General features: G+C 49.0%; 1 protein-coding gene across 2 annotated transcripts in view; it reads left to right on the top strand.

Moving 5' to 3' along the window:
- The window catches only part of LOC147736541 (aldehyde dehydrogenase family 3 member B1-like), a 404,208-nt gene that overhangs the window by 357,411 nt on the left and 31,971 nt on the right, over window positions 1–14,826 (top strand). For both annotated transcript variants that reach the window (XM_086953283.1, XM_086953284.1), the window contains one exon: window positions 7,642–7,752. In XM_086953283.1, coding sequence (XP_086809409.1) covers window positions 7,642–7,752 — 111 coding nt within the window. The remainder of the gene's footprint in view (window positions 1–7,641; window positions 7,753–14,826) is intronic.

Raw genomic sequence — 14,826 nt, 5'->3', positions numbered from 1 at the left:
AATGGAGTGGCATACAGTGGAGTGGCATAAAAAATGGAATGTTCTAGAATGGAATACCATGAAGTGGAGTGGGGTAGACTGTAGTGGCGTACAGTGTAAAAGCATACTGGGGAGTGGCGTAGAGTGGAATGTTGTGAAGGTGAGTGGCATTCTGTGGAGTACGATACAGTGGAGTAGGATAATGTTACGTTTTCTGGCGTATAGTGTAGTGTAGTAACGTAGAGTGGAGTGGCAAATTGTGGACTAATGTGAAGTAGAGTGAAGTGCCGTATAGGGGGATAGCTTAGAGTGTAGTAGTGTACAGTGTGGTGAGGTAAAGTAGAATGGCTTGGAGTGGCGTAGAATGGAGTAGTGTACACTATAATAGCGTACAGTGGATTGTCGTATAGTGGAATGGTGTATAGTGAGGTGGCGTACAATGGAAAAGCGTATCGTGATGTGGTGTACACTAAAGTGGCATGCAGTCGAGTAGCACAGAGTCGAATATCATAGTGCGTAGTGTAGTAGAGTAGCATGCAATGGAGTAGCGTAGAGTGGAGGAGCGTAAGGTGGAATTCCATAGACTGGAGTGTCATAGAATGGAGTTGAGTATAATAACGTACAGTAGAGTGGTGTAGACTGGAGTGGCGTACAGGGGTTTAGCATAGGATGGAGTGTCATTTAGAAGAGTGACGTCGAGTGGAGTGTCGTAGAGTGTAATACTGTAGAGAGGAGTGACATAGAGAGGAGTGGGGTAGAGTGGAGTGACGTACAGTGGATTAGCATAGGGGTCATATAGAAGAGTGACGTCGAGTGGAGTGGCGTAGAGTGTAATACTGTAGAGAGGAGTGACATAGAGAGGAGTGGGGAAGAGTGGAGTGTGGTAATTGAAACAGAAGTAGCGTGAAAGTGTATGGCCGCATATTGATGTAATGTGGCAGGAATATACATTATGGGGTGTAAATGGTAATTTTGGTAGTATGTGTGAATAGTGTAAGTAGGGTTAGTGTTAAAGGTATACATTTTAAAAAGCGTTGGTATATATGGTGCCCCTGTACACCACTGTAAAATTGCAGCATGCTGCAGTACATGCGATAAGAAGTCAGTACGTGATTGGCTAACCAAAGGTAAAAGGCAGCCATGTAGTTAATATCACAGTTTTGGTGAGTACCCTAATTATAGAGAGGGGAGTACACGGCAGACCTACCAGGGCCAATCGCCTCTAAGATCAATGAAAGGGAAGAGAAGCGTGTCCCTACTCCGCGAGCCATAAATGGCGTTGGTGACTCCATCCCTTGGGGCCGAACTGCACTTTACAGGGAGGGGGACATGCAGCACCCCTCCTTGAGCCTGTTATGGTCCCGGGGACCCCATCCCCCGTGGTCGGCTCACACACTGTGTCCCGGGGAGATCATGCTGTGCATTGTGCTGTTCATCCACCACTGTCATATATAGTCCAGCTGCAAGCTGTAGCAGGGCGATGTTGACTGAGCAGGTTTTGTGGTGTTTGTAGGGGGGGTTAAGTTATTTATGCTATTTTTCCTCCAATTCGGGCGTGTAGGATGAACCGCCATGTTTTATTGACAGAAATTGTGCAATAAATATGGCGGACGGAGCAGGGACTTTTCTTCACCATTGTGTTTAGGATATCGGGTTTTTCAACGGATTAGGAAAAATGTTGTGGTCTCTTTGAGGTGAAGTTACCTCTATTTTATAATATGCCTCGGATAGCTGTGGCCTCACAGAATGTGCTTTGGAATCCGATAGATTATTTTAGAAAGTAGGTGGCCAGCCAGGTGCATTCTGTGGTGACGCACTTAGGTCAGCGCACTAGTGTTCCGCTAGGCGGAACAGGAAACACGTCACGCGAGGACGGGAGGCGGCCATTTGTAGTCATTGGCGCCGACCGCTCCACGCAGAGCAGCAGTGTGTGCCCGGCGCTCCGTCCTGAATAAAGATCAACTTAAAAGTTAACGAGCGTCACTTATCATTAACCGATTCCATAATGGCGACGAGGATGGGATTTGAAGCAGAACCCCGGAGGCAAGCATAAGGGCGATTGGGGGTCAGAAGACGCTGATCCCACCGGCGGACTCGCATTCCACGTGCTTAACAGCAGGACGGAGCGTGGCAGAGGCCTGCACCTGGCTCCACGCGGCGCACACCCCTATTGAAGCAAGCAGGACTGCACAGCTGAGGAGGTAGGCCTGCAGACACACGGGGCACCAGGCGCCACGGAGGTTCGAAAAGGCGAGCGAGCGTAGCGACTGGGCCCGCGCCAACAGAGGCGAACCAAGGGGCAGTGGGGAGCACCACCCCAAGGATAGCAAGACCAGCCGAGCAAGCTGGCGGAACAGAGTGAGGGCAGGGGAGAGTCTTCGAACACTCGCCCTGAAGAATCCATAGGAGTGCAGACAGCAGGAGGGGCTGGGACGCAACCACTACTCACCCCTCCCAACGCACAACTAAGGGAGGACAGCGAGAGTGACCCGGAAGAAGGGGACACCACCAGGCACAACGCTCCGGGCAGCCCCCAAGGGAAGTCAGTATCTGTTCAACCCTCCAGAAACAGAGAAGGCAGAATGGCGGTACACTCGTCATCCCTCACGCAACTGGTGCCATTCCTAACCAACCCAGGGGAACCGGAGCGGCAATGGGAGGACTGGAAGAGGTACTTCCTCAACTACCTCGACGCTTTGGAAGAAGAAGCAGGCGCTCCATACTCAAGTAAACGCAGAAAGAAGATCTTGCTACACAACCTGGGCCCGGAGGGGATAAGAATCTATGACACCATTGCGAAGGCAGAAAGAGACGCGGCTGACGACGATGTTTTCAGCCACACCATTGCCGACTTGGACGCACACTTCCGGCCCGTGGTTTGTGTCGCGATTGACTGCTACAATTTCTTCCAAAGGAAACAGAAGAGTAGCAAAACAGTAGATGAATATGTTGTTGCCCTACAGAAGCTCGCCATCTCATGCAAATTCGGCGCTCTACACGACGAGCTCATCCGAGACCAAATTATCATGCATACGTCGAGCTCCCATGTCCAGGACAAACTGTGGGTGAACGGGGATGCCCCACTCAAAGAAATTTGGGCCATGGTCAAGAAGGCCGAACTGTCAAAACGCTGTGCCCAAGCAGCCAAAAAAGACTCAGGTGGTACGCAGTCGGTGTGCCAGATATCGACGCAACAGAAAGGAGAACGCCCGAGGCTAAAGGAGCCACAGAAGAAACCGGAGGGCAGGAAGCAGAAGTCCACATATTCCACCGACCAGAGGGGAGCTAAGGGAGGACGCCCGAGCTGCTACAGATGTGGGAGTGTCAACCACCTAGGGAACGATAAAGCGTGCCCGGCGTTCCGAGCTAAGTGCTCGTTTTGCGGCATATTTGGCCATTACGAGAAGGTATGCCGCCGGAAACCGAAAGGGGCCACAGTGAAATTCGTTGACCGAGAACAGCAAGACGATACCAATGACTCAGAGGAAACTGATGACCAGGAGGAAATACTGTATATCGATGTCCAAGTGTTGGAGATGGATGACTCGGGCAACGACAAGCCCCGGTTGGACATGCACATCGGAGGTATACCGTTAGAGATGATAGCGGACAGCGGTGCCCCCATCTCGATCATCCAAAGGAAGGTATGGGAAGACAAATTTGCATCCACACACGGTGAGAAACTGCGTCCCATGGACTTGCGTCCAGTCACGTACACTGGGCAGAGGATCCCAATGTTGGGGTTTTGTCCCCTGTCATTCGAGTTCAGAGACCGCCAAGCGATATGCAAACTGTACATAGCTGAGAAAGGCCCCTCAGTCCTGAGCTGGAGAGACCAGGGAGCCTTAGGGATCCAGTTGAATCCAGGAGGTATCGAGAAAATCCTACTCATGGACATGGAGAAAAGGGACGATGTGGAGTCATGGAGAAGAGCGTACCCAAGAGTGTTCAATGGCCAAATAGGGGAGTTGGCGAAATACAAACACTTAATCAGACTAAAGGAAGGAGCAACGCCCGTGGTGCACAAAGTAAGGAACATCCCGTTCAGAAGTAGAGAGGCGGTACAGCAAGAGTTGGACAGGCTCGAGAAGGAAGGGGTGATCAGGGCCATAGAAAGTGCAGAGTGGCTCTCCCCCTTGGTGGTAGCTCAAAAACCCAACGGCAGGGTCAGATTATGCGTGGATCTGAGAGAGCTGAACAAAAGCATACTCGTTGACAAGTTCCCCCTGCCACGCATAAACGAGATGTTGTCCAAGACCAAAAACATCAAGTGGTTTTCGACAGTGGACCTGTCATCGGCATACCATCAGGTCAAGCTTCACCCTTCCTGTACACACCTCACCTCGTTCATCACGCCATTTGGCTGTTACGAATTCCTAAGGATGCCATTCGGCCTAGCGTCAGCAGCCGCAGTCTTTCAAAAGATGATGCACAAATTGTTGAGGGGAGTGGTCGACGTTCAATTCTTTCAGGATGACATCCTGGTAATGGGGAAGTCCATGCACGACCACAATGAGAAGCTCCACAAAGTGTTCAAGATCCTACAGGACAACGGTCTGACTGCGGAATGGTCTAAATGCAGATTGGGAGTGAAATCAGTCACTTATTTAGGCCACAAAATAAGTGAGGAAGGAATCAGACCCAAAGCCGCCAACATGAAAGCCATTCAAGACGCACCCACCCCGAGCAAAAAGGAGGACGTTCGGTCATTCCTAGGAATGGCCGAATACTACAGCAAGTTTGTACCACAATTTGCCTCCAAAACGCACCACCTACGACAGCTGCTCAAAGAGAGGAACGGATTCCAGTGGGGTCAAGCGGAACAAGAAGGATTCCATACATTCTAATGACACCTGTCAGTACACTGAAAGACCCGGATTCTCAAAGTTCCAATATATACCCAGGTGTGCTTCCCTGCCTCCTCAGTATGTCGTGCAGAGCAGTCTGTAGGTTACTTGCTATTTACACTGATGCTTTTCAGGTGTTGGCCAATGGGTAAGGTGATGGGGAAGGCTTCCCTGCTTGTAGCTGTTTTGTCGCTGTGATGGGGTGGGGGGACATAAATGACACTGCTTTCATTCTTTTATTTTTAGGAAACACGTTTACAATACATTAATATGTAAAGGTTACTATATTTGAATATCATAAACCTTCTTTTAAATAGAACGCATTTGGGTTTTGTAATTGAACCCTCTTTATTCACTCCTGGTCTTTTCAACGGCTGGAAATGGAAAGATTCATTCAGTCATTCATTCAAAGATGCTGCCACGATTTCCGCCCCTGTTGTAATGGACGTGTCAGAAGAAATAGATTCCTGGCACAAACGCGCAACAAACGTACTAGACAGAACTTTAAAGAGTGGGGATGGCAAGAAACACGTCCTTAATTTCCACCGGAGCCAGGTTTGATGGGGAAAGGTGTGTTGGGAGATAATAAAACCGAGCAGCCAGGCCCTGCATGTAGCACAAAAAGACCACATCAACGAGGAGGCCTCACTATCTATCTAGCAGGACAGGGGGGCTGCTGACAAAGTGTGAAAATGTGCACGAGAAATGTGACCATTAATGTAACAGAAGTGAAAGTGTTGGCTTTAGACAACCGAAGCAAGCACGAGTCCTTCAGACCATAACATAAAATGCCCCCAAAGTGATGGGACTCGGCCTGAGCCCTAGGACCCTGCTGGTTGATGTGTAAAGGGTCTTCATGAGTGCATGTCTGCATCTGAGGAAATGATTTCTCTGAAAGATTCCAAAAGGAAATCCATTTCAGAGACCTCTGCTTCTGTCTGGAGAATCATAGTGTAATGTGTAGGGTGCCCCCCAAGGAAACGCTGCAGCCACTGTGCCAGTTAACTATTTTATTAAGCAATTAACGTCCCTAAAGAGCGCCGAGCCTCTGCTGCTCGTACCAGCTCTTCGCGCCACTGAAGCGCGATGCGCCCGCAGCCAAACATGGCCGCCGGCACGTCACGTCGCTGACGTGACGTGCAACCACTAGACTGCGCTACTACACATAGCTTGTGTAGTGTTTGCACCCGTATCTGGTGTAGCTTCTGGTACACTTTTTAACCATTGCTTTAGGAGACCCCGAGGAGTCCCACAGTAAGTGGCATTTTTACACCTCTGCCTAATGTTATCAAACATTAACATCCCTCTGTGCATTAGCCATTCCATTCTACCTTGTTTTGACATAGTGCATAGTGGTTGCATATGTGCTGTTTGCTGTTTCTCCAGCTGGTTATGCCCACCAGGCGCACACGCCACACCACTAATCACTCCGCCCCACACTCCTAGAAAAGGTCGCACACCACACCACTAATCACTCCGCCCCCACTCCTAGAAAAGGTCGCACACCACACCACTAACCACTCCGAACCCACTCCTAGAAAAGGTTGCATGCCACACCACTAACCACTCCGCCCCCCACTCCTAGAAAAGCCTCCACTCCACACCATTAACCACTCTGCCCCCCCACTCCTAGAAAAGGTTGCATGCCACACCACTAATCACTCCGCCCCCCACTCCTAGAAAAGGTCGCACACCACACCACTAACCACTCCGCCCCCACTCCTAGAAAAGGTCGCACACCACACCACTAACCACTCCGAACCCACTCCTAGAAAAGGTTGCATGCCACACCACTAACCACTCCGCCCCCACTCCTAGAAAAGCCTCCACTCCACACCATTAACCACTCTGCCCCCCACTCCTAGAAAAGGTCGCACACCACACCACTAACCACTCCGAACCAACTCCTAGAAAAGGTTGCATGCCACACCACTAACCACTCCGCCCCCACTCCTAGAAAAGCCTCCACTCCACACCATTAACCACTCTGCCCCCCACTCCTAGAAAAGGTTGCATGCCACACCACTAATCACTCCGCCTCCACTCCTAGAAAAGGTCGCACAACACACCACTAACCACTCCGCCCCCACTCCTAGAAAAGGTCGCACACCACACCACTAACCACTCCGAACCCACTCCTAGAAAAGGTTGCATGCCACACCACTAACCACTCCGCCCCCACTCCTAGAAAAGCCTCCACTCCACACCATTAACCACTCTGCCCCCCACTCCTAGAAAAGGTCGCGCACCACACCACTAACCACTCCGAACCCACTCCTAGAAAAGGTTGCATGCCACACCACTAACCACTCCGCCCCCCACTCCTAGAAAAGCCTCCACTCCACACCATTAACCACTCTGCCCCCCACTCCTAGAAAAGGTTGCATGCCACACCACTAATCACTCCGCCCCCCACTCCTAGAAAAGTTTGCACACCACACCACTAACCACTCTGCCCCCCACTCCTAGAAAAGCCTCCACTCCACACCATTAACTACTCTGCCCCCCACTCCTAGAAAAGGTTGCATGCCACACCACTAATCACTCCGCCCCCCACTCCTAGAAAAGGTTGCACACCACACCACTAACCACTCTGCCCCCCCACTCCTAGAAAAGCCTCCACTCCACACCACTAACCCCTCCGCCCCCCCACTCCTAGAAAAGCCTCCATGTCACACCACTAACCACTCGGCCCCCTCACTCTTAGAAAAGCCTCCACATCACACCACTAACCACTCCACCCCCCACTCCTAGAAAAGCCCCCACATCACACCACTAACAACTCTTTTCTGCTTCGTTCCATTGGCCTCTTCAGCCGGAATTCGAGGTGATCATCTCTGAGACCAGCTTTGTGACCACGGAGATCAACGTGGCCCTCAACAACCTGAAGACCTGGACGAAAGACGAACACGTGGAGAAAAACTGGGTGAGTCCTAAAGCGCCAGAGATGGGAAAGAGAAAGCAAAGCGCTAGAGGTTAGATTGGTCTGCTCTCTGAAGGTGGCTGAAGGGGTCTGGAAGAGAAAGTTGGGGCTCGATGGGGTCAAAGGCCCGGAAAGTCGACAATGAAAGGATGAGATGGGGTGGTTGCCTCCCTCAACTGTCTTCGGAGCTGCCTGAAGGAGAGAGACATAATGCATACAATCTGGGGGTTTCTAGGGCTACATTCACATGGAGGGTGATACTTTCTTGTTAGGCATCCGTGCTGAGTTGGACACTGCGACCACACCATAAGATTGTCAGCTTGCACATCAATGTTGACTTGGACATTACTAAGTCCAAACTGTCTTTGCATCGGCTGGGGTTAGTAGTTGCGAAATAAGACATAGTCCGCCATTGGTGGCGAAGGAGGCTTGATCTCTGCATGGCCATAGAGAAATTGGTCTTTGTTGCAGGAGGCTGCTGCAGAAATTTTGAAAAATCTGGGAAACCGGGAAGAAATCTCAGGGGTTCAATATAGATCCATTAGGCACACCAAATGATACGTTTAATACAGCATTCGTAGAGGCCAATCCTGAATTTGCTTATACAGAGTGGGCAGCCTTGGTTATAGTTATGGACAATCTATTATTTCTTGGTGGGCTCTCCTGGAGAATAGGCTCTTTACCATCCTTTTGATTGGCTGACTTGTATCCTTCCACTGCTCAGATTTAAGGATCTACCTTTTTCTTTTTCATTCAGCACTCCACACGTGAAAGTTTTTTTTTCGGACAGACTAGTCCTTAATTGGATTCCATCTTTCCCCTCCAAAGTGAGCTCCCATTTTCATTAACAACAGAACGTGATTTTCCAGAGTTTGTCCCAAATACAATTTCATTGGAGCAGCTGCTCCTTCATACTTCAACTGTGAGGAGAGTAGTCGATGGTTCCTAGATCGAGGTTTTTTAGGTCTTGCCTAGCGATGCAGCGCATGCGCTCCACGCCTTGGCGAGACCTATAGTTGCCGGTTTCTCTGCCGAACGTAGACAGAAGGTGGCATGCGCGGACAGGAGATGTGCACACGTTCGGACAGGAGATGTGCACTCCGTAAGCATGCACATCTTCTGTCCCCATCGGCTGGCGTTACACAGTGCGCGCATCGCATGCTTTCACTTTCCATCCCCCGTGACAATAAACTATCAAGTACCGATTTAGAACCCGACTCTGGAAGAGCACAGAGTCACGAGTGTCTGTGAGAAGTGAGGTTGTGACTTGTTGCCCTCATACTCACAATGCGTCTCCTCCAAAAACGATGTACATGTACAGGTTTGGCTCGGGATAGACGCCATACTGCTGTCACGCCATGAAGTAGAAGCATGAACAGAAGCACACAGCTTACGGGTAAAATCTGAACGTAGGTACCCAAAGTATATCTGACGAGGAAAAACAAGGACCCGAAAAATACGCATTAAAGTCTGAGAGAAAAGAGTGCCAGTTATCTAAACTGAAGAAGTTCGTCCGTGCATGCACGTGTTGCTTGGACGAACTTCTTCATACAGTTCATAATGGAGGTAAACAGAAACTTTTGTGTGTTCACGCGCGCGTAAATTGCGCCTCGAAAATTGCTAAAACAATATTATAATTTACTGCAGGTTTCCATCTTAAGTTGCTATTTCCTATTGAGTAATGTGCAGTTAAAAATAAAACAATATCCCCCTCCCCCGCCATCATCTACTCTGTAGAGACCTTCCAACCCCCTCCCCCCCACAGAATAAGCATCTGCATATTGATAGACACTGCTTGTATTGGATTGGAAACTGACATTCAACAAAATTGGGGCAGCAGTTGCATTGTATTGGGATAAAGGTAGGCAGGTATGCACTGCTTTATCCTCGTGCACTTTTCCAAAGCAAATAGTCACACGCACAGACAGTTAAGCGCATCTTAACAGGACATGTTTAGTGTCACTGACCAGACCAGAAACTCAACCATGACACCAAAGTGTCCCCCCAGGCCAGGCTGCGTCCACTCTTCAAGTCGTGCTTGCAGGTCTTGGCGGCAATACACACGTATGAGCGCTGAGTCCACGAAAGAGGCAGCACCGCGCTACATAAATGTCAACTTACACATTGTAGGTCACAGGTCCAAGCCCAATAACACAGGTCAATGTGATAATGAACTTGTGAGGTGTGTGCATAGGTTGCCAATCGAGGTTTCAACTCCCACTGATATAGCTCAGTAGGTTGAGCACCTGCATATGTTTCTGGTTAACATATCAGCGGGGCCAGCTCAATGTTATCCATCCTAAGTTAACTATATCTATCCGAGTACCTCCTATTATGTGCGGTGGTGCCTCTCATTGTTTCCAGCTAAGATCAGCCCATAAGTGTTATAAAAAAATACATAGTTATGTGGCATCCTATCACAGAAAAGCAGGATGGAGCGAAATTAAGAACCACACATCATAGCGCAGGCCTTCTCAGTTGTGTCAAAGGACCTTGCAAATTGAGAACTTGAAAAGACCTTTGAAGGCACATTTTCAATTTACAGTGTGCACTTTAGCTCCATTTTTGCTCGTTGGTGTTTTTAAATTACATTTTGAAATGCAGGCGTCTGCTTTCATGGTAACTGGTGCACACGTGAAGGCAGATAACTTGTCAATTCCATATCAGCCAGGAAAGGTTTGAAACCATCTATGTTATGTTAAGGTATTTGTAGATCACATTGCTGCCCCAGCAACGGGGCTTTCCAGCGCTAAGATGAGCACCAAGTGAGACGACAGAACAGCGGAGAGATTAGCATTGGGTGAGAAGTAAATACTTGCCTGATGATAAAAGTACCTACTTAGCAGCACTAGGGATTGCTACCCCCCTTGGATCCAAAGGGAGGTACTTTCTGCTCTCCCTGGTCCAGCTATGTCCCTTCTGAACGAGTCATTGTCCAAGGGTTATGTACCTGACACCTTTAAGGAGGCTACTGTCATCCCCCTCCTGAAGAAGCCAGAGGCGGACCCTAAAACTCTAACCAACTATTTCCCAGATCTCATTGCTACCTTACCTGGACAAATTACTCGAAGCCCATGTGGCCAAAAGTTTATCTGCCTTTCTGGAGTGGTCAGATTATCTGGACGCACATCAAGCAGGGTTCCGTCCAGCCCATTCCACAGAGTCAGTTATACTGACAGTCTTGGACACCCTTCGGGAGAAGGCTGATAGGGGCTCCCCACAGGCCCTGGTGCTGCTGGATCGTTCTGCTGCATTTGACACAGTCGACCGCAATATCTTGGTCGACCGTGTCAAGGAAGCAGGAATTCAATGCTCAGCCCTTGAATGGATTCACTCCTTTCTAGGAAACCGCTATCAAGCGGACCGCCTAGGCCAGTTCACAACCCCCAAGATAAGAACTACTTGCGACGTTCCTCATGGCTCCTCACTTTCCCCTCACTTGTTTAACTTATACCTACTTCCTCTGATCCACACCCTGAAAGAAAGGAAAGTTCACACCTTTAATTATGTGGACGATTTCCAACTTGTGTTTTCCATTACTAACTCTCCTGCATCCATCCATGAATTTCAGACTACGATGATGTTCATCCGCGAATGGATGAACAGCAACCATCTGAAGTTAAATCCAGATAAGATGGAAGTGATCCTAACAGGAGGTCCTTTAAATCCTTGGAGTCCCCGGTTTTGGCCTAAAGAGCTGGGACAGTCCCCCGCCCATTCTATATCTGCCAAAACACTGGGGGTCATAATTAATAATGACCTCACAATGAAAACCCAAATAAGATCTGTAATCTCAACGTGCTTTTTCCAGTTGAGAAAAATAAGGAAAATAAGTAGATTCCTTGCACAGGAAGGAAAAACCCAGGCAGTCCTTGCAATGGTGATATCCCACATAGATTACGCCAATACTCTATACTTCGGCATTCCCGCTTATCTCACCCACCGTCTTCAAGTAGTATAGAATCGGGCAGCTACACTAATTCTTCAGGAAAACAGACGTCAACATGTCACTCCCCTTCTGAGGAAGCTGCACTGGCTCCCCATAACTCAAAGATGCGCCTTTAAGGTGGGATGCATTATCTATAAGTCCCTGAATGGAAGAAACCCCAAATTAATTGACAATCTTATTGAAAGATACACCCCGACCCGCAATCTGCGATATGCCAATATGCACTTCCTGACTATACATTCCTTCAAACTGAAATGTTTTGGCGGAATTAGGTACGCAATACTAGGCTCCAGATACTGGAACTCCCTGCCTCTAGAAATCAGATCCTGCACATCGTGAGTTTTCGAAGACTTCTAAAGACATGGTTATTTAGACAGGCATACGAGTAACATCTTAGGACCGGCACCCTCAGAGTAGTGCCATGAAACCAATCTGGTGTACGTGCACTTTACAAATGAAGTATAACATAACATAACATTCACCAGCATTCTGACGGTGAGGTGGTCAGGGGTGCTGCTGATATGGATAGGGAGGGATTTCCAGAGGGCGGGAGCTAACCACCTAAAAGAACGCCTGCTTGCTCTAGCCGAATGTATCCAGGGAACTCTGGCCAGGAGCAAATCTGCCGAGCGCAGCGGGCGAGTGGGAGCAAAGTGGGAACATAGACCACTCAAGATACTGGGGCCGATACCCCCCAAAATTCTGTGGGTGATGCGCAGTGTTTTGAAGCGCACTCTCTGTTCCAGGGGAAACCACTGAAGTCGACAGAGGAGGCTGGAGATATGACAGTGTTTAGGGAGGGCATAAATTGCGCAAGCAGCCGCATTCTGAACACGCTGCAGCCTTTTAACAATGGATTTGTTGGCTCCCAAGAGATGCACATTGCAGTAATCTAATCCAGCAAGGACAAAAGATTGGATGATCAGTTGACCAGTCTTGGAGTCCAAGAGACCCAGTATCAGTTTAAGGCCCAGCAACAGTCCAAAACATTTCACTGCCACTGATTAGGCATGGGTCTCGAAAGTGAGATCACTGTCCATCATTATACCGAGGTTTTTCACCACGGGTTTGGGTGTGGGGGGAGCTCCGGGAGTGGGAGGCTACCATTCATTGCCCCAGAGATGGCGGTCTCTGCCTATTAGAAGGATCTCGGATTTGGACGAGTTGAGCTGCAGATAGTTAGCAGGCATCCACTCCAAGATAGCTGTCAGATCCTGTCCAAATTCCACCCTATCCTGGCTGGGGTTGTTGGAGAAGGCAAACACCAGCTGGGTGTCATCTGCGTATGACACCAGGGAGATGCCCCGGGTTTTGGCCAGCAGAGCCAGCGGCCTCACATATACATTGAATAATGTAGGGCTTAATGCTGAATCCTGGGGCACCCCACAACGCAGTGGATGAGTGTGGGAGTGGAAGGGAGGGGACGAGACTTGGAAAGTCCGATCCTCCTAGAATGATGCGAATGAAGAGAGAGCTGGGCCCTTGACACCGATCTCCTCCAGCTGTAGGAGCAGGATCAATGGGAGACTGTATCAAAGGCTGCACTCAAATCCAGCAAGATTAATGCTGTGGTTCTGCCGGCATCCAAGGAGGTCCGTAGCTGTTCCGTGACTGCCAGCAAAGTGGACTTGGTGCTGTGCCGAGGCTGAAATCCATTTTGAGAGATGTCAAGTACAGAATTAGCTCACAGGTAGGAGGTTAATAGAGAATTGATATATGATTCTGAGATTTTAGACCGAAATGGAAGCAGCGAGATAGGAAGGATGTTTTCTGGCATGGCGCAATCTAGTGACGTTTTTTTTAGAAGGGGGACCACCATGGCGTGCTTCCAAGGCTTAGGGGCCACTGCCGAGGAAAGGGACAGATTTATTTTCTCCAAGCACTCAGGCAGGAGATATTGCTGATATTTCTGGAAGGCATCGGGTTTCATAGGGTCGGCTGGGGAACCTGTGTCTTCCCTGAGCAGATGTATAAGTTCTGTGATTGGTTGCACTTACTCAGGAAAAGGCCTATCTTGCCCTGGAGTGTACGTTGAGCAGAAGTATGGCCACTTCTGGGCAGAGGTTCAGGGAACTTCCATCACACAGAGATTTTCCTGACAGGCACTGGGGCTCACCATTCTACTTGTGCAAACATCTGGTCAAACATTTGGATCTTGGCTGAAAACTCCACGAAGGCTAACCTGACCGCCTCAATTTCCTTTCTATTGTAAGAATGAAGCCTGTCCAGTGGAACCCATCTGCCCTGTGTCTCTTCTGAATCCAGTACAGCCCCCAACAATGTTTGCTGGCATCCGCTCTAATCATAGTAATCGGGGGGAGGGGGAGTACACCCTTCATTAGATGATTCTAATCTAACCACCAACTTAGTTTTATTTTCAGTCACCTGGTCGTAATAAAAACTGGACTCAGGAGATTCTTTGACCCACCAGCCAGAAGTTGGGGACTAATAGTCCCAAATGAAACCTCGCCCAGGAACCAGCTACTGTCGCCGCCATGACCCCTTGCGTACATAACTAGACCCCAGTCTTCGGGGCAGGCAGCCTCAACATGTGTTCAATGCAGGATCCGATTATGTCAAGAAGAGAGACTAACGCTTCCTTAGTTTGAAATCTCACACCAGTGAACTTGAGATCCCGTGTCAGGGTGAGGATCGGCTTTTTCCAATTTATTAGAACCCATAACTGGTTAGTAGAGCACATGATGTATATGTTGACTTGCCCTCTCCTTTGATAGAGCCTGCACCAGGCAGTCCTCTAAACAAGGCTCTATGATTCGTCCTAAGCAATAGAAGAGGGCACTAGAGGAGGTATCACAAAGAGAGGGTGGGAGCACACTGCCACTGAGTGGTACCTCTGTATCACTCACCAGAAGTGTGCTTCCACCCACCTGAGAAGACTTTATGCAGCCTTTCCAGTATCCCCAAAAGAATGTGTTGCTGTCTACTGAAGAAGGACAATTATCCTGAAACACGTGTCCAGAGATACACAGCACTGGAAGCACCAACAAGAGTGAGAAACTAAAGGCTTATCATGCACTACATTTATCATGATGCATCGGGCCGAACTGAGTGCTGGGATGTGATGCAGTGCGTTCCCACCCTTTTTTTACTCTTTTTTTTTTTCAGAG

The sequence above is a fragment of the Lissotriton vulgaris genome, chromosome 1_2 (genome assembly GCF_964263255.1).
Source record: "Lissotriton vulgaris chromosome 1_2, aLisVul1.2, whole genome shotgun sequence".
Lineage (NCBI taxonomy): Eukaryota > Metazoa > Chordata > Amphibia > Caudata > Salamandridae > Lissotriton > Lissotriton vulgaris.
This window is presented reverse-complemented; position numbering and strand designations above follow the sequence as displayed.